The following is a 20995-nucleotide window of genomic DNA, read 5'->3' as shown; positions in this document are numbered from 1 at the left end:
ACGGGATAGATTGTTTTCTGCATCATTGGTTGTAACATTTACATAGATAATGTTATAAATCTAAGTATAAAAGCACCCTAGGTTTTACATTTTTGCTGTCTACTTTTTAAAAAGGTGTTTAAATATTAAAATCTATACTAATCTTGTTTCATTTAAACACTAAGTGCTTAAGTAATAACTTTCTAGCTAAGAGAATGATATTCATAAAATTTAAATTTAATAAAAGATTTATGTTCTAGCTACCTCCATAAATTGACCTACGACTAGTATGTTGACTTCTAATACAGAAACAAAAATTAGTGATAACTAGGTAGGTGGTGAAGTGGTTAGAGTACTGTGCCTCACATTAAGAAAATCTTGAGTTCGAATCCAGCCTACCAGCTATTAGACCTTAGTTAATCCATTTACTTTCTGTTTGCCTCAATTTCTTCAAATGTAAAATTAGTATAATACTGGCAGTTAACTCCCAGGATTTTTAGTAAGATTAAATGAAATAATATTTACTAAGAATGCTAGTTAAGTATTATTTCTTAAGATTAAAATAATTGTTTTGTGATGTAAATTAATCATAAATATTTAATCATTGAATTTTTTCTTCTTTCTTCTCTCCTGAAGCATAAACTCGAGGGTGCTCTTTTAGCTCTGGGACAGTTCCAACATGCTCTGGATGAGTTAATGACATGGTTGACACATACTGAAGATTTGCTAAATGAACAAAAACCAGTTGGTGGTGATCCCAAAGCCATTGAAATTGAGCTTGCCAAGCATCATGTAAGTAAATGCTTTAAATGATTGGTGCGTTTTTATTAATGATTATTTAGATGTATCATATAATTATACTGAATTCAACACAAATTAATGTTAAAGAAAGGAATACTGCCATATAAAAATACCCACATGGATATTTATTATTTTTTATAGGTTTTCTATTCATTTTTCTTTATTTAAACAGAAGATGAGTGGAAAGTTTATATTGATGTCAATCAAGAAAATTAAGTTGCTCTTTATGTAGCTCATGATTGATTTTTTCCTCTCTTTGGATCAGTTTCAGTTAATAGAAAAAAATCCTTCAACTTAGATGATTCCTAATCTCCACCACCAGTCTCTTAGATTTTCATACTTGGATGAAGTGCTGAGTCTTTGAATTTATTTATTTATTTTTGAATTTTACAATTTTTCCCCTAATCTTGCTTTCTTTTCCCTACCCAACACAGATCAGAGTCTGTTAGTCTTTACATTGCTTCCATGCTATACACTGATCTAAGTAGAATGTGTTAAGAGAAATCATATCCTTAAAGAAAAAAATAAAAGACATAGCAAAATTACATAATAAGATAACTTTTTTAAAAAAATTAAAGGTAATAGTCTTTGGTCTTTGTACAGACTTCACAATTCTTTCTCTGGACAAAGATGGTATATTACATTGCAGATACCTCAAAATTGTCCCTGATTGTTGCACTTATGAAATAAGCAAGTACATTAAGGTTGATCATCAATCCCATGTTGCTGTTACAGTATAAAATGTTTTCTGGTTCTGCTCATCTCACTTAGCATCAGTACATGCAAATCCCTCCAGGCTTCTCTGAATTCCCACCCCTTCTGGTTTCTAATAGAACAATAGTGTTCCATAATGTACATATACTATAATTTGTTTGGACATTCACTCAGTTTCCAGTTCTTTGCCACCACAAACAGAGCTGCTATGAATATTTTTGTACAAGTGACGTCTTTATCCTTTTTCATGATCTCTTCAGGATATAGACCCAGTAGTGGTATTGCTGGATCAAAGGGTATGCACATTTTCATTGTCCTTTGGGTGTAATTCCAAATAGCTCTCCAGAAAGGTTGGATGAGTTCACAGCTCCACCAACAATGTAATAGTGTCCCAGATTTCCCACAGCCCTTCCAACAATGATGATTATCCTTTCTGGTCATATTGGCCAGCCTGAGAGGTGTGAAATGGTACCTCAGAGATGCTTTAATTTGCATTTCTCTAATAAGTAATTATTTAGAGTAGTTTTTTTCATATGACTATGGAGTGCTTTGATTTTCTCATTTGTATATTGCCTCCACATAGCCTTTGACCATTTGTCAATTGGGGAATGGCTTGTTTTTTTTTTTTATAAATTTGACTCAGTAGTGCTGATTCTTTACAAAGAATTTTTATCCTTTGGGAAAAAGAACATGGCTATTCAATAGAAGCACTTTCCCCCTTAATTGATAAGGATTATGATTATTTATTTAGCTTCTAGCACTTTTAGATATTTTGATACATGCAGTAGGAAATTCCTTTATGGACAAATGCTATCCTAGTTCTAAATGATCTCAGAAGATTTTTGTTGTTCACTTAAAACTTTCCTCCTTATTCTTCTTTCATATATGTATTACCTGACATAAAACAGATAGATGAGGGTCTTTTTATTCTCCATTGCCAACTCTGGTTCTGTGAAATTAGGATCCTATTATTATTATGTCTCTTGCAAAAGTAGAGGGAAGTTTCATGTTTTGACTTTTGCCAAAAATCATAGTAGACTTTCCTGGCACACAAACATTGCTAACTATGTGTTTACTTCATGAAATCTTTTTAGATTTAGAAATTACTTTTTCATCTACTTGGTATTATATTTGCCTCTTGATAAATATATCATTTGTCCTATTAGTGAATCTAAACAAGTCCTTAGGTTTCTTTAAAACTGTTTTAAAAGGAGAAGGGACACCAGCAAGTGAGTTTTTTTATATAAATGTCATTCAGTACAGGAAATATCAACTTTGTAAATTCCCAACTTAATAATATTCCTTAAATAAGTGGAGGGACAGGTAGGTGGCACATTGTAGGGAGTATTAGCCTTGGAGTAAAGAAGATTCATCTTCTTGAGGCTGGTGATCTTGGGCAAGTCACTTGATCCTATTTTACCTCATGTGTAAGATGAGCTGGAGAAGGAATTGGCAAACCACTCTAATATCTTTGCTAAGAGAACCCCAAATGGGATTACAAAGAATTAAACCTAACTGAAATGACTGACAACCACAACAAAAATGGCTGCCCTTCTAAGGCACTTATCTTTCTTTTTCAAATATTAGACCTTGTTCCTTTCCATCATTTAGAGATCTACGTAATAGAATATTAAGATGACAATGGACCAGTTTTTAGAAAGGAAGTCAGTTAGCATAGGAAAGTTAGCATGGTTTAATTATGAGCCATTCTAATTTCATATGTCATGCTATACCAACTTCATTTTTTTGATAAGATAACCACATAGCATACTATATAAATAGCATAATAGAGAACTGTATGATGATGTTGTTTATGCTTTTGGACCAGATGGAAAAAAGGTTTCCCTAAATAATAAATTTAGTTGGATTAACAATGACTTGAGTGATAAGACACAAAAAGTCATAAAAGTTATTAACTTGGAGGGTGTTCTGTAGGGAGGTACTCCAGAGAACTGCCCCAAGCTCTTTACTCCTGTATTTTATTACTGACTTGAATGATTTGGTTGAAACAATATGTGGCTGATTTATAGATTGTATGAAGCTGGGAGTAACTGCTCACTCCCTCCTATCTTTGATGAAGAGATCTCTCTCCTTCTCTTCCTTTCTCTTCCTCCTCCCCTTCTCCTTTTATCCTCCCTCTTTCTTTTATGTACACATTTCCTTCTCTATATTTACTTCCTCCCTGCCATCTAAAAATGCATGTTTCTCTTCCCTTGGTTTGACCAACCCTACTGCTGACTGATATTTCTCCTCCACTTCATTGCTAAGTTTCTTGAGAAAACATCTCTACTACGTGCCTCACTTCCTCTCTGAGTCTTTTTCTCTTCTGAACCTTCTGATGTTTGCCTTTCATGTCATCCAATTGAAACTTTCCTCTCCTAAGTTTGCAGGGCTCTTTAAATTTCCAACCCTTATGGCCTTTTTATTCATTTCAGTGATTTCCCATGTTGGTCACTTCTTCCTGAATACCCTTTCCTCTCTAAGTTTTGTGACTGCTTTCTATTCTGTTACTAGTCCCATTTGTTTTGGTGCATTATTCAAATTATTCCCACTCACTATGGGTGCTCTCCAAGACTTGGTTTTGGCACCTCTTCTCTTCTTTATGTCATCTTTCTTGCTGAGCTCATCAGCTCCCATGCACACAACTATCATCTTTACAGATGATTCCCAGATGTATATGCGCAGTCCTTTGCCTAGTCCTGTCTTTTTGATATCTTGAAGTAGTTGTTCCTTCCCTCAAACTCAGTATGTCCAAAATATAATACATAATTTTTAACACAAAGTTCTCCACTTTTTTTTTAGGTTTTTTTTTTCAAGGCAATGGGGTTAAGTGGCTTGGCCAAGACCACACAGCTAGGTAATTATTAGGTATCTGAGGCCAGATTTGAACTCAGGTACTCCTGACTCCAGGGCTGGTGCTCTATCCACTGCACCACCTAGCTGCCCTAGAGTTCTTCACTCTTAACAGATTAACTACTATTATTGAGAGCACTACCACAGTCTCTCAGGTACTGAGGCTCTTTCCAGAAAACTGATCTGTTGTCAGTTTTGTCATTTCTGTCTTTACATTTCTTTTATGTGTCCCCTTCTTTCTTTTCCTTTGATTACCACCACAGAACAGGCCGCTCATCTTATCTGGATTATTACAATAACCTTCAAATTGCTTTTCCCACTTCTACTCTCTCTTTACTGCAATTCAACTGCCACTTCACTGCTAAAGTGATTTTCCTAAAGTATAGGTTAGAATTTGTCACCCTTCTACTCAATGTTTTCCTATTACCTACAGGATCAAGCAAAGACCTCTGTTTGACATTTAAAGCCCATCACAAACCTACTTTTCTGATTTTCAGTCTTTCTACACTTTTTGTCTTCTTTACGTACATACACGTTATAATCCAGCTACCCTAGGCCACATACTTTCTTGAACACAACACTCCCTTGTTCATTCATTCTTCCTTCCTTTCTTCCTTTTTCTTTCTTTCTACATATATATTTGTACTGATTGTCTGCTATACATAATTATTCTCTATACTCTCCTTTCCCATTTAGCTTCCCTGACTTAATTCAAGGCTCAGCTGAATCCTCAATAGCTAGTATTTTTCCTTTCAGATTTTTTCCCATTTACTCTCTATATCTTCTTTGTTTTCCTCCTTTCCTCCTTTGTTTTCCTTCTTTGAGTTCCTTGAGGAAAAGAACATTATTTTTTGCCTTTCTTTTTTGCTTTTTTCTTCAGTGTTAAACACAGTGCCTCCCATGTAAGAAGTGCTTAATTAATGGTTGATGAGTGATTTATGAATCAGAATTTTAAAAGGCTAGGATAATGAACCTCAGCTAATAAGATAAATTTAATAGGTATAAAAGTAAAGTTCTGCATTGATCTGAAAAAAATACTTTCGGGGTGGCTAGGTGGCGTAGTGGATAAAGCACCGGCCTTGGAGTCAGGAGTACCTGGGTTCAAATCCGGTCTCAGACACTTAATAATTGCCTAGCTTTGTGGCCTTGGGCAAGCCACTTAACGCCATTTGCCTTGCAAAAAAAAAAAAACCTAAAAAAAAAAGAAAAAAGTACTTTCAAAAGTATGTAATGATAGAGGTATGAAAGTTCCTGTGAAAAAGATCTCAGCCTTTTAATTTAAGCTTACTTTGTTTCAGCAGTATGGATAGGCATAATAACTAAGGAATAGTGTCCAGAATAGTGGAGAAGATGGTTATTCTGCGCTCTGGCCTAGGAGTACCATATTTAGAAGGAATAGGATAGTTAGGTGGCACAGTGGTAGAGTACCAGTCCTGGGGTCAGGGAAGACAAGTTTAGTTGGCTAAGTGATCACATAAACATGGTTGTCTCAAAAAGAAAAAAAAATGAGAACACAGAAATATTTTCAAAGAAGGATGGTGAGCTACTCTGTTATATAGATATTAGTTTTAGGAACCAAAGATGTTTAACTTGAAGCTGTTTAACCTTATGGGGTTTGATGGGGTGTCAGGGTTACTTCATTATGAAGGTATGAAGAACTTACACATGGAAGAAAAATTAGACTTGCTCTTCTTGACCTCTGTTAAACAGAACCAGAAACAGTGCAGAGAAGTTACAGAGAAGCAGATTCAGGCTAGCTGTAAAGAAAAAAAAAATGACTTACTGATCCTTCATTTGAAAGGCTTCCCTCAAGGCAAAGGGTTCCCCTGCATTTCACAATGTTTCTGGTGACCACTGTCACCATTTTAAATGGGTGTTTGTCAGCTTCTGATATTTTGTTCTAGTTGAGATTCAGGAATTTTCTTACTGCTATTCTCCTTATTACACTGAGAGAAGAGATAATACCAATCCCATTAATGGAGTAGGAGAATGTGGAGAAGTATCCTCATCCTTATTGTTAGTGTAACTTTGAAAGAAATATCTTCTCTGATGTCCTAGAGTGTAACTTGGAATAAGTTTTTACATAATAGAAAAAAAAGTATATGTATTGTGTTTAAAGTTTATTGCCTTGTTTTTAGAGTTAGGGTATAAGATTATAGCACTTCTTGGTAAATCAGGACATTCTCCCTTAAATTCTATCAGCTGTGTGACTTTGGATCTTGTGTCTCTGACCTCTATTTCTTATCTGTAAAAAGAAAGAGTTAAGTTAGATCGTCTCTGAGTCCTCTTTCAGCTGTAAATTTCTTTTATCCTAATACTGTAGCTTAATTTGGGCTTTTTTTTTGGCAAATATCTGAATTACAGTATTGTTGCTATTTTGTAATATGTAAACCTACTTGACAAACACATGACTTACTAGCAAACTTTTGGAACATAACATGTTTATTTTTCAGAATGCCTCATAGATCATAAAGAAGTTATTCTTCAGTCTGTAGTGGGCAAGGATCAATTTTCAGTTTACTTGATGTACATTGTACACATTGCTGTGCTAAAGAACTTCACAATTTGTATGCAGTTAGATTTCATTTTTTAATACATTGTAATATTTCCTATTTGGGTTTCAATGGATAGCAGAACTCAACCAGTAGAATATTATCAGGAAAAAAATAACGCCATATTGATCAGTCAGTTTTCACTCTCAAGCTACCTCAGTTTTTCAAAAGATCATGATTTTATCAGTAAATTTACTGTCTTCACCAATACAAATTGCACTCCCTCTTTGCCTTAGGGTAGGCAGTCAAAGCTAGCATAACTTCATCACCTAGTTGGGCCTCCGCAATCTTAGTCAATTCAGCCCTCAGAAAATAAACACAGTCTGTCACTGGGCCTGTACATGAAGGATTTCCTACTTGACAAGACCTGCTGGAACTTGCATCTTTCAGACAGAGCACTAGAGGACCTTAGAGCTACCTGTATAATATAAGACATTGGAGATGGAGCTTAGTGGTAGCTTCCAAAGCTTGCAAATTCAAACTTATAGGATTGCTTTGTCATCATAATAACTGTGGGAGCATCTTGGAACTATAGTAATTGTATGATAATATAAAAACAAAATATTAATTTTGTAATCTTGAGCTACTGGGTTAAGACTTTTAAGATCTTCATGGGTCCAACTAATAGCATCTATCTCATAGTGTTGTGAGGATCAAGTGATATAGTAATTATAAGTACTTATCACAGTGTCTTTTATGACGTAAGAGTGACATAAAGGTTAGTCATTATCATTATAATTTATTTACACACATGTAAACATGCAATGAACATATATTTATGTGTACATATATTTATATACATAATAAAAGCTACATAAATGTTAGTTATTGTTATCATTATTATAATTTTTAGCAAATTAGTGAATCTAATGTAGAAGAAGTAATAATCAGCCCTATTCTGCATACTTTCATTGGGTATGTGTAATACTAATCCAATTGGGAAAAACTGTTCATATGATCATTTTTATGGGTGATAATTATTGAATATGTGTGGATTTACTTGCATACACATATATGTGTTTAGACTCCCACACAGCAACTTATTGCAACCTTAAAGACAAATCCAACCTAGTGATGTTTTTTTAATGTTATTAATTACACAAACTTTTAGATTAAATGTCACTCTTAGAAATAAAACTGAAAGTAATGCTAAGGAGTGTAACTGACAAATACCTTGGTATCATTTTAATACTTGAAGGTCCTCCAAAATGATGTGTTAGCCCATCAGTCTACAGTGGAAGCTGTTAAAAAAGCAGGAAATGATCTAATTGAATCAAGTGCAGGAGAAGAAGCAAGTAATCTCCAGACCAAGCTAGAGGTTTTAAATCAACGCTGGCAGAATGTATTGGAAAAAACACAACAAAGGAAAAAACAGCTGGATAGTGCTTTGCACCAGGTGAGTGGGAAAAGAAACTCAGATACTTCAGTTTAGCATTGAAAACCAAAAATAGCATGGAGTAGCTAATCATGGTTTCAGACTCCAGTTTATCAGAAATCTCTTGCTCTGCCCTGTAGCACTGAGCACTGGGAACACAGGTATCCTAGTTTTTGTCCTAGGACTTTGGATTGCCTCTCCCATATAAAAGTAGTGAAGGGAAAATTTGTGAGGCTCTGACATTGCTAATAACAGAGATTGATTTAGGGGACTGGGATTACATAAGCAGTGTCTTTTACTTTCATTAGAAAATATTCATCTCCCAAATTTAAATACTAAATAACTCGTCTGAATTTAGGCACAAGGGTTCCATGGAGAAGTTGAAGATTTACATCAGTGGCTGACAGACACTGAGCGTCACTTATTGGCATCAAAACCTGTTGGAGGATTACCAGAAACAGCCCGGGAACAGCTTAATACCCATATGGTAAGTTCATCATTTTGAAAAGTCTTGTAGTTAGCCTGGAATTAGGAGATTAACTTTTGTAAGCACTTTAGTGATTGGAAACTGTTTGTATGCATAAGAGGTTTATAAAATGTTTAAAAATTTATAACAGAAACAGTTATTCAGTTTGTGAAAATACACAATTAGCTAATTATATGCCTGAAGCTTAACACAGCTGTATGTGATAATATACTTGGTGTTTTCATGTATGTAAAAATGATAGTTCATCAATGAGTATGACCTTTAGAAACTAAGAAATTGAGTTTTTTAGATTTTAGTCCAATTTTTCAAAAATTATATAAAAATGCTATCATTGTATGACTAATACCATATTATATCATGGGTGAAAAAAAGCAATGGCACTCATTTAGTGATATCAAGTAATTTGTTATAGTTTCTTGAAAAACATATTCCTAATTGTTTAAATGAGAAATGAAATAAATCATCTTTTTTTTTTTTTTTTTTGCTAATTGCCTTTGGGTCTTATACTTAGCCTCATGTGAAAAACCATCAGGAGATCTCTTTGTGTAATAATATATATAGAGCTTGACATCTGTGCACCTTCCATATTTCCATGTTATGAGAAAAATTATGACATGATATTTGTCAACGGATTTGTTTAGTTGTTTGTTGTTGTTTTTGCTAAGATGTTGATTTCTAATAAATTAGAGATGAAATGATTGTGGATTTGCTGACATTTCTGTTACATAACTATCAGAAGACAGTTTGCTGACATGGGAAAAGCTCTGTATTTGGTGCCAGACTTTGGGTTCAAATATTGACTCTGCTATTTATTACCTAAAAGAAAGTCATTTAACCTTTATGGACCTCATTTAATTACTGAGTCCCTTTTAAAAGCAATTTGTTATCCTTGATTTGCATCATAGAGTCATTTTATCCTTCTTGTGGTACCCAACTATCTATTTATTTATTGGAAGAATTTGTTTTTTCTAATTATTTTTAACTGTAAAAAACTATTTTATATTGGTGGAAAGCATGTTTAAATCAAGAGTTTCCATGCAAATGAAATTTCAGATCAAGTTAAAAAGCAAACACACAAATGAACAAATCTGATTTGTAAGTGGCTACTTAAGCTGATCTTCTAATGCTCAATAAAAACATAAATGTCACAAATATAAATTAGAAATGGAACATATTATCTATTAAATTGTACTTAAGATTTTCTATTCTTAAGAACTTATGGAATGGTGCACATCTGGATATGAATGATATTCTACATAGAGTTTTTGTAATTCAGAGCTCTGGATTGATGACCTGGGAAAAAATAAAATCTTGAATTTACTTCTTTATAATACTATTTTTGATATCTTAATTTAGGAACTCTGTGCTGCCTTTGAAGTTAAAGAAGAAACATATAAGTGCCTCATGCAAAAGGGCCAGCAGATGCTTGCAAGATGCCCAGATTCTGCAGATACAAATGTTGATCATGACATAAATAACTTGAAAGAAAAATGGGAATCTATAGAAGTCAAACTCAGTGAAAGAAAAGTATGTACATTAGTTAAAACAAAAGATGATACTTTTTAAAATCACTTATCTTTCCTGGATATGAATTATTTTCTATGCAGATATATCTTGGGACCTGAGATTTTTAATGTTCCAAACTTATAAGCATATTGGGAAAAAATCAAACATGATTTCTAAAGGATTATTAGAATAAAATTCTATCCACACATAAGAAAATAATAATTAAAAAAGAACAATGATGTTTGCACTTATATTCACATGTTGCCATTAGCTGCTTTTAATTATAGAATTATGAGCTTATTTGAATGAACGAATGAAAAAGAATTTATTAAACACTTTGAGTATATAAGCACTATGCTAAGTCCAGAGAAACAAATAGGAAAAATTTGACAGTCCTTTATGTTAAGGTACTTGTATTCTAATTATGGAAGGCATTACAAAAATGAGAGTTCACTTGTAGGGGAAAATAGAAAATATTGATAGTCTCTAAGAGAGCAACTTCTAGGTCAGGGCTCTTTTGGATGCAGTAGCAATGCTGTTTAGATGGAAATGCCCTGGCATTGAGTGAGTGTAGCAGCAGGGCAAGTGGTGAGACTTGGTGGTCTAGAAGTAGTAGTGGTAGTAAGGGTGATGCCAAACAAAGCTTTTTGAGGATTTGGACTTAGTCAGAATTGTATAGAAGTTTAAGAAAATATTGAATAATCTGCATAAAAGTTAAGAACCAAAATGTCAAGAAAAGAAGTAAGGAGATATAAAATTCATATTAAATTATGAATACATTTTTCTTTTTTGTTAAAATTTGTAAGTGTTGCAGTGAATAAGAACTGTTGATTTTGCTGCTTTATGATAAGAAAATGTTTAAACCATAGGATACTATATATAATCTGTCATTTAAGTGAGCAGAAATGTTGAATATTTTTATATTTTATACTTTTTAGCTCTTTATATCGACAATATCACTATAAACTTGCTATTTTTAATAATCTAGCTGTCAAATAGCCTTGTATATGATGCTCAAATGTTTTCTGATATTTTCACGATGGGCTTATTTAATTTAAAAAAGAATGAATGGGAATCATTCACTGATAAAGAAGGAAGACAGAGGAAGACTGTCAAAGAATAGCTAACTGGGGGGGGCAGAAGAACTTCTGGAATAACATCAAGTAATAAATAATCTTTTTTTTTTTTCCAGGCAAAGCTAGAGGATGCCCTTAATTTGGCCATGGAGTTCCATAATTCTCTTCAGGACTTTATCAACTGGCTTACCCAGGCTGAACAAACACTGAATATAGCTTCCCGGCCAAGTCTTATCTTAGACACTATCTTGTTTCAAATTGATGAACACAAGGTATGTAGTGAATTAGACACAGCATTTCCATTCCTTCTTTTCAAGATATTGGAAAGTTTTATTGCTAGAAATATGTATTTTAGATTTTTAGGAAGTTTTCTTTCTTTTATATTCCATATAAATGGTATATACCATAAAATGGATATTGGTATAGTTTTTGTACTTGTACTGATTTATATTTGATGCTTTTCTCTGGAAAGGTTTTTGCCAATGAAGTAAATTCTCATCGTGATCAGATCATAGAGCTGGACAAAAATGGAACTCATCTGAAATATTTTAGCCAAAAACAAGATGTTGTCATTATTAAAAATCTCCTGATTAGTGTACAGAGTAGATGGGAAAAAGTTGTCCAGCGATTAGTGGAAAGAGGACGAGCTCTGGATGATGCACGAAAGAGAGCAAAGCAGGTAATTCAGTAGCTTGTGTAAAACTGTAAATTTAGCAATACTTCATACCCAATTGTTAAAAAAATCATTCAGCTCTTATTGCAGGTTAAAATAGAAATAACAAACTATTACTGTTAGTCAAGGAAGCTTTTTTTTTTAATTAAAGGGAATTGGGTATTGACATCTCTACTTTCTGCCCTTGTTTTGGTTTTTAACTATACAGAATAATCTGAAAAGGATATATTATAGTTTATCTCCACAAGGGTCTTATCATCATCTCTAATGCCAAAGCAGACTTTTATTTGTTTTTGATTGCCAATTTTCCCCCCTTATTCTCTGTGCTCCTGACCTACTTAACATATTATTTATGTGGCTACCTTTTGTTCAAGTTACAAAGATGAAATTCCCCAAAAAGACAGACATTTTTCAAACAAAATCCATTGAGGACTACTTTATAAATCTAATGATCCTTTGTAAAACTTTCCTTCTCTGAATTGTATTGGAAGTCTTATCTATAGCTCTTCATTAAATCTATATTTCCAATTTAGTATTAAAAAATTCCCAATTTTCTAAAGCATACCAAACCTTTTCAGGATAAAAAAGCATGGGGGAAAAATTCCCTCAAATACTCATCTAGTTATTTGGCTAAAACACACAGCAACAGGTCTCATTATTGTCTTCAAGCATTTTCATAACTCCTTTCGGTTTTCTCAAATTTTTTTCAAGTTTATGTGTTTAAGTTATGACATTCTTGGCCATTTTTGCACACTTTCTCTCAGACAATGTGCTAAATTTAATTTAAATCATTCACAAATATAAACCCTTCCTTAGTATTGATTTATGTCTGTGTGTAAAGATGGTGAATCATACACATATTTACTTTCAGTTATTTTTAACTCAGTGTAAATTAATATAACTATAATGTTGTTCTCTTTTGGTAGTTCCATGAAGCATGGAGCAAACTCATGGAGTGGCTAGAAGAATCAGAAAAATCTTTGGATTCAGAACTTGAAATTGCCAATGATCCAGATAAAATAAAGACCCAACTTACACAGCATAAAGTGAGTCCAAAGTTGAATAAAAGAAAGCTACTTTATTGTATTGTGATGTCATTTTCCAACCTCAACTCATCACATTTTGACTAAATCACTAGAGAAAAGAACTGTTCAATGTAAACTAGTAGCAGATGTACTAGTAACAATGTAAACTAGTGTCAGATTTCAAACTAGATATCTGGACTAGATGATTGCTGAAGTTCTTTAAATTCCATATGTCTAAAATAAAATCTGTCTCCCAGATTGTTCAAATCGCAATAATATTCTCTCTACACAGTAACATTTTTAAGATAGCATATTAATTAGAATTTCTGAAATTAATTGTTATGGAAAGAAAATTCAACATACAAACATATCCAAGTTCTCTATGTTAGAAAATATAATTATCTAGAAAAAATACTTAGAAACATTGGTGGTGGTTAAACCATTATGTTTTTAATTAGTCACTCTTAATTATTTAGAATTATGGTTTGCAAATTAAATATAGATAATTACAAATTATTGAGATTTGAATGATAAGCGGAGAGGAGACTAAGGAGGAATAGTCAATCACACTAATAGAGTAACTAGAATGAAAATTCAGGGTGAAGATAGTAGTGAAGGAGGAGAGAATGGGCAACAATATTAAAGGCTACACAGATATCAAGAAGGATGAGACCTGAGAATAAGGCATTGAATTTAATGATTAAAATATAAGCAGGGGCAGGTAGCTGGTATAGTGGATATTTACCTAGCTGGGTGACTCTGGGAAAGTCCCTTAACCCCTTACCTTACAAAAATCAACAAAAAAAAGAAATAAGGAGCAGTCTTAGAAAAAAATGTTTTCATTTCAGTGTTGAAGTCAAAAACCAGATTGAACAGGGTTGAGAGAGTTTTTGGAGTTGAAGATATATTATTAACTGACTACAGACAGAATTTTTAAAGAAAATTACAAAAAATTTAAAGATAAATATGCTCCAATTTCACTTTTTAAAATTAGTTTAATGCCTTTTAAATTAAAATTATCTCAGAGAAAAGTTAAATTTTGTCTCATGAATCATGTAAAAAAATTGTCACAGAAGGTTGCATTGATTCTTCTTGTTTTTGGACTTGATATTCCTGAATTTGGTCATTGTATGGTGCCTCTGAATTAAATAGATATTTGCTACAGTGAAGATAGAGTTTTCAAGCTTAATATTATATTAACACTGAAGATAAATTCAAAAAGTTTATTAATCTCTGTTTTTTACCATTTCCTTCCATACTTAGCATCTTGTATCTGAGGCACAATAACGGTGATAGTTTCATATCATTTTGATCATTTATTAAAATTTTTATATGATGACAGTAGGTTAATTGTTCCTTTCTCTTAGCCTCCTTCCAAAGGCAACCAATTTCTTCCTTATATCAAAGTGATAAAATCAATAGAAAGTGCTCTATAATGCCACCCTTGAGGTGATGGTGCTCTAGAGATACTTAGTCTTTGAGTCAGTTATTCCACCAATTAAATATCCCTCTGTAGTAAGTGGAAATGGCAAAATAGATTGACTTTTTCTATGGTAGGCATATTAAAATAGTACCAATATGAAAGTCTCTACATGTTTTATTATTTAACATTTAGTGGTCAGTCAGATTTAGTTGGATTGGCTTTAGCAGTGAACAAATAGGAAAGTAGCATAGGAAACAAACCTAAGCAATATTTATGAGGTGGTTATTGGTCAGTCTTTTAAAAAAGATGCTAAATGGTAGACAGGACATATTAAATAGGTGCAGTAGTGAAGTTTCCCAAGTTTGGCAGCTTCAACTACTGCTAGCATCTAGTTTGGAATTTAGAAAATTATTTGTAACAATAGTGATTGTTCTCAACTACCTTGTGTTTCTTCCCTCATTTATTTATCAATAAAATGAATTTGTTTCTTTCTCTTTAAAACTTTTCACTAGAAAATTATGTCTAAAACAAGCAGAATAACCAAGCTATATAACTGCATAGTACAATGGACTTTGTGTTCTCTCTCTTTGACTCTACACAGCATTTTTTAGAATCATATTTTTCAGAAGAGCCATGTAATATGATAATGTAGCTTTTTTGTGAAAGGTCTTATTAAGGTCATCCAGCTGTAGCATCACTTGAGGTACAGCCAAGTTCTTGCAATTGTAATTCATTTTTTTAGGCAGTGGTCCCACTTATAACAGATAGTATTTTGAATGATAAATGGTTATAACTACAAGGGACATTTCCTCAGTATGGGCAAATCATGAAAATAATAATAGCTTATTATTATTAGATTTTGTATGGATAATAGTGCTTAAGATATAATTGGCACCATGCTTTATGCCTATGGTGTCTGGCTAATGTGATATAAACGTTTATATTCATGGCATTATATCCCTAGAATTGTTTTGTATTTTTCTAAGAGTAAGTTAACTCTTTCTTACATTTCTTAACCTTAACTCCTTCAACTACATACCACTAGTACTCTATGGCTTTCCTAAATTATTTAATGTAATCAGTAAATATTGTTTTTTGGAGCACAAATGCCTTATAACTTACTTATTAGACATACACCCACAAAAAGGAAATGCCAAATTACTTATGCTACTATATATCTTTTCCTATCCAGTCCCCTATTCCTTACTACCACTATTCCATAGTCCTATATATTATGTCCTTAATCTTGGCTTTGATGAACCACCATGATAATGAATACACAGAATCAATAATAGGAATCTGAAGTTTTGAGGAAAAATTTGTTGAGATGTGAAGTGTGCATATCATATCTGTTTAAATACCTCCTAAGGAATCAGAAACCAAGAGCATTAATAATTATATTCCAAATCCATTGAAATTTTCAAAAATTGAAAGTCAGAAATTCAATTTCATATTATGCTATATAGCATTAAATTTTTATATTTTGAATCGATTCCTGTTTTCATAAATTCTTTAAAGATTATAGACACTTAAAAAGTCTTTGCTTTTAAATGAACTTAAAATATATATATATGGATACTCAGTGCTCCTGGTGTGGCATTGTTTAAAAATGGCATTCTTCATTATCTTCTGTGCTCATTAATCATATATTGTGATTAAGATTTCCCTAATGCATTTCTCTTATGCCTTTATTCATCATATAATTTTTTCATTTCAAATTTGCAGGAGTTCCAGAAAGCACTTGGAGCAAAACACTCTGTCTATGACACCACAAACAGAACTGGACGGTCTCTGAAAGAGAAAACTTCCTTGACTGATGATAATTTGAAACTAGATGATATGTTAAGTGAGCTCAGAGATAAATGGGACACTATATGTGGGAAATCTGTGGAAAGGTAAAATGAACTCCTTAAAATAGTTTTTAAAACTTTTTTTAAAAATATAGGAAATTGAGCTATTTAAATTAAATGATTGAATGAACTAGAAAAGTAAGAGTTAAACTATTTAAGAGCTCACCACAATGCCAAATACTGTGTTAAGCCCTAGGGATACAGTTCCTTCCAGGCAAGAGCTTGCATTTTAATAGAAAGAGTCAATACACTTAGGAGAGGTCAGTTATAGGCTGGATTGCAGGGTCTTATGATTCTTAGGGCATAGTGTCAAGACTAGATGGCAACACACAGTAAGCTTAAGGCTTTAATAAAAAGGCAGAAAGCTGTAATAGTAATAATAATAATAACTAAAATTCGTGCAGCACTTTAAAATTTCCAATGTGTTTTACAGGTATCCTATCTAATTCTTCAAAATATTTAAAAAATATATTATAGAAAAAATAATCTTTTGACACATTTAATACTTCTCAGTAAACATCTAAACCAACATTCACTAGTTAATTTCCCCAAAAAATATTTAAGCAAAGCCCCTTTTTACTACAGATCCTACATATTGCTTCTTACTTTTATATTTTATGAATTTTTTGGTGATGATTACTTTAATTTCAATATATAATACCTATATATATATAGTACCAACAACATTGTTCTTTGTATTTGGCTTAAATTTTGTTTTCTGTATGTATTCACTTGATATAGAAATTTTAGAAGTTTATCTAACCCTATTGTTAGAATAACATAAAATTTATCTTGTATTACAAAAGGTGATCTTTAATAATAAGCAGATTATGAATTGATTACATTATTTTAAGCACTGATATCTCCTTAGAATTAAATAAGGCGTTCGTCTCAATAAACTTTTATTGAGCACTTACTATGTAGGGGTCAATACATTCTAGGCATTGTATTAATAATTGAAAAATAATTTAGCAATCATAATGAAGGAAAGTAATTTCAGTAATAGTTTTAGATTATGCAAAATGATATGGTATTTATATTGTAAATAGCTTATATATACTTACGTATATTCATATTGCTTTTCCAGAAGGTAAGTTTCCTGAAGGCAGGAACTATTTAATATTTGTCTTTGTGTCCCCAGGCTACCATCATAAAAAAATTTTCCACATCAATAAATCCAAAAGCATTTATTAGGCACCTGTCTACTAGGTGCCAAACATCTACATAGTAGACTACAATAGGGCCAAGGCAAAAACGAAACTTCCCTTGTCCTCAAAGAGCTTGCCTTTTTAATAAGTATATGGAAAATATCTGCAAAGCAAATACCAGGACATTTTGCACAATATAAAACTACTGCTAAAATCACTTTACTTTGGGATGGCTGTTCATGAACGTATATGTCTATACCCCAATCCCATAATTTTTTTTCTTGTCATGCATTCCCCAAGGACATGTTAAGAGGAGGCTTTCTGAATTCATGAAAAATAAGCTCAGAAAAACTGGAATTTTCCTTCATTGGTGAAGAATCTTACATTTTAAAAGTTGTGTAATGGAGACTGGGAGGGCTTCTGAGGAAAAGGTTGTATGGGATCAACTACCTTCTTTTTTTAGTAGCATTTTTTTCCCCAGGGTGTGTAGGCAACATTTGGAAAGGTGAGAGAAGTATTTTCTTGTCCAATGCCAAAAGTAGGGATGAACATCCTAAGGTTTGAAAAAATGAAGGTTTTTAGAGTAGCAGGGAAAGAAGCTACTGTTGCTCCATTAGAGGGTATGCATGGGCTTATGTATAATGATGACCAAGAGAAAATTCACTTTACTATTTCTTCCATTTCTTACCCAAGTTTTTTTCCTCTCCCCACCCAAATCTATTATTTAAAAAAAAAAACCCTACCTGGTAACCCCTATTCTGGTAAACTTCATGGTAAGAGCGTTCACTATTTTGAAGAAAAATGCAAGTTTCTGGGAAGGCTTGAGTTAATTGAAGCTAAAAAAAGTTTGTTTTTGCATGTGAAATTTTTTATTGACAAGTGTTAATGTAGTGATTTGTCTTGATATTTTTAAGGCAAAGAAGGCAATATTGGAAAGACACAAAGAAAAACTAATTACATTGCAAATTTTGATACTCAAATGTTCTTTATTTATATCATAACTCATTCCAGGATTTTTTTTTCCCTCTTGGTGATGATTAAAGTTTCCTAAGAAGTTAGTTTAGATGTCTCTTACTGCTTTTTAAAAAAAAATAAATATGATTGTTTTCTCTTGGCATTTTCTCAGACAAAACAAATTGGAAGAAGCTCTGCTATTTTCTGGACAGTTCACAGACGCCCTGCAGGCTCTCATTGATTGGTTGTACAGAGTTGAACCTCAATTGGCAGAAGATCAGCCAGTTCATGGAGACATGGATTTAGTGATGAATTTGATAGATAATCACAAGGTATTAATAAATACATCATACTGCCTTCTTAGTGTACCCTTCTATGTTACTTGTTTACTTATTCTGGTAGGAGAAGAAAGAGAAAAAAAAGTTAGCCCTATCATGACATTTTTTAGTAAATAGTCTTGTTAGGTGTCCGTGAAGAAAACAATTTAATAAGCCTTCAAGTGCTATCTAAATGTGAGTTGATATTATTATAATGATCATATTGATTCTTGGGTATTAGTGCAAGAAATTTGCTTACATTTAGGATAGAATCACTAAATCTATAGGAAAATTGTGATACAATTTAAAAATATGATACTAAAAATCACTGAACCTATTTGATATATTTTAAACCATAAGAATTAAGTAATCAAGGAAATTTAGATTGCTTTTAAAACTCTATACAGTATAATTTAATCAATAGACTCTAATGCTATTTCTCTTGGAATCACTAGTTCATATTTTGAAAATTCATGGAGGTGTGGTGAAAAGAAGTTCAGCATGCTACCTTATTTTTTAAAAAGCATCTATCATAATTATCTTTTAACCTTTAAGGCATAGTGGTTAAAGAGCTGGCCTAAGAACCAGGAAAGACCTGAGTTGAAGTTCTGCTCCTAAGACATGTCTTAAAGTGCTCCAGACAGTTTTCTAATATTGGAAGTTGTAGCAGAAGTGACAACTTACATTAGTGCAAAAAAATTTCCTCATCTGGAAGTTACTTATACCAATTAAATGACCATCCAATCCCTATCAATTAAATTGTGAACCAGTCACACAAACCATTTTATTTTTATTATTGAGGTATATATAGTAACCAATTATTTAAAAAAGGATATGCCTAATATAAAATCAGAAATTTAGTTTTCTTTACTTATGGACTTTGAAAAGAGGGGGGGAAATAATACATGGGACATGTTTTGTCTTACTGAAGATTTTGACTCTTTAACATTATCTGTTCCTAAGCTAGTCAGAACAATGTAATCATTCATGACAGTGTACAGCAGACCAGTAGATCACATGAGCAAAGTGGTTTGGTCTTAATATTGATCTGGATTTTCCCCAAAGATTATTTGGGTTGTGCTTTTAAATAATTTTATCATGAAATAGAGAGCTAGTTATTTAAATTGGCATATTAAATTATGCATTAAGACTGAGTGACTTGCACAATAAAAGTATTGGAATTTGTAAAGAATAACCTTTGGGAAGCTGTTTAAAAATACAAATGAATAGGGGTGGCTAGGTGACACAGTGGATAGAGCACTGGCCCTGGAGTCAGGAGTACCTGGGTTCAAATCCGGCATCAGACACTTAATAATTACCTAGCTGTGTGGCCTTGGGCAAGCCATTTAACCCCGTTTGCCTTACAAAAAACCTAAAAAAAATATTCTTCCATTTAGGAGTTATTTTCAGTGCATTCAATTTGTATAAAACTTTTGGTATTGAATATTCATTTACCTATAAGTAATGGCCAAATGAGATATTATAAATGATGGTATCCAAAAATGGTGGTATCAAAATGGATTGGTTTTAGTTTCCTGTGGATAGGCCCATTTAAGATAAGACTTTTTGAGTTTCATTTTATATGTCTAAAAATTCAGTGCTTATTCGTATAAGCAAAAATGCTTGTTCTATATTTCATTATAGTTAATTCTGTCATGCTTTGTCCCTTATGGATCATCATCAGAAACAATAAGTAAGGGATAGTTCTTTTTTTTCCCCTTTGAATAAAGAACATGCCAGATAAACCATATATATCAGGACTACAGTAATTTTCAAGATTATAATCTATATTAGTTCCATTCATTTCAACCCATAATAGACCCTAAGTAAATATTTGTTGCATTTAGTTATTAAGAACACTTTTCTATGTGCTTTTACCTATAGTTTTTCTCATTGCCAAAATATTTACCAATCTATCCAGTTTTTAGGTATCTATTTTCAAGATCAGGAAAAGAGAACTAGTAGTATGTTATCAAGGCAAAAAGTTAGCACACTAATAATTTGGAAATTCTCATATGGAAATGGCAATTGAATTATTCAAGGATTGTGTTTGTAACAGAGGTTGTACACTTCATAACCATATCTACCATTAGAATGGTCAGTTAAGTTAGTCAAACTAGTTAAGCTGAGATGAATGATTTTTTTGAGTGATTTTATAATTATTTATAATTAAATTAATAATTATGTATAATAGTATATCAAGAACCAAATTTATGCAGATATATAACAGATTGGAGATCACACAAATTTCTGATTTTTTAA

The 20995-nt window shown here is 32.4% G+C and overlaps 1 protein-coding gene across 26 annotated transcripts in view; it reads left to right on the top strand.

Annotated features, from left to right (window-relative positions):
* DST (dystonin) overlaps nucleotides 1–20995 on the top strand; it is a 592091-nt gene that overhangs the window by 541585 nt on the left and 29511 nt on the right. For all 26 annotated transcript variants that reach the window (XM_074237259.1, XM_074237251.1, XM_074237265.1 and 23 more), the window contains 9 exons: nucleotides 616–771; nucleotides 8098–8295; nucleotides 8633–8761; nucleotides 10118–10288; nucleotides 11460–11615; nucleotides 11816–12022; nucleotides 12943–13062; nucleotides 16190–16359; nucleotides 18589–18748. In XM_074237259.1, the coding sequence (XP_074093360.1) occupies nucleotides 616–771; nucleotides 8098–8295; nucleotides 8633–8761; nucleotides 10118–10288; nucleotides 11460–11615; nucleotides 11816–12022; nucleotides 12943–13062; nucleotides 16190–16359; nucleotides 18589–18748 (1467 nt within the window). The remainder of the gene's footprint in view (nucleotides 1–615; nucleotides 772–8097; nucleotides 8296–8632; nucleotides 8762–10117; nucleotides 10289–11459; nucleotides 11616–11815; nucleotides 12023–12942; nucleotides 13063–16189; nucleotides 16360–18588; nucleotides 18749–20995) is intronic.

The sequence above is a fragment of the Macrotis lagotis genome, chromosome 5 (assembly GCF_037893015.1).
Source record: "Macrotis lagotis isolate mMagLag1 chromosome 5, bilby.v1.9.chrom.fasta, whole genome shotgun sequence".
NCBI lineage: Eukaryota > Metazoa > Chordata > Mammalia > Peramelemorphia > Peramelidae > Macrotis > Macrotis lagotis.
This window is presented reverse-complemented; position numbering and strand designations above follow the sequence as displayed.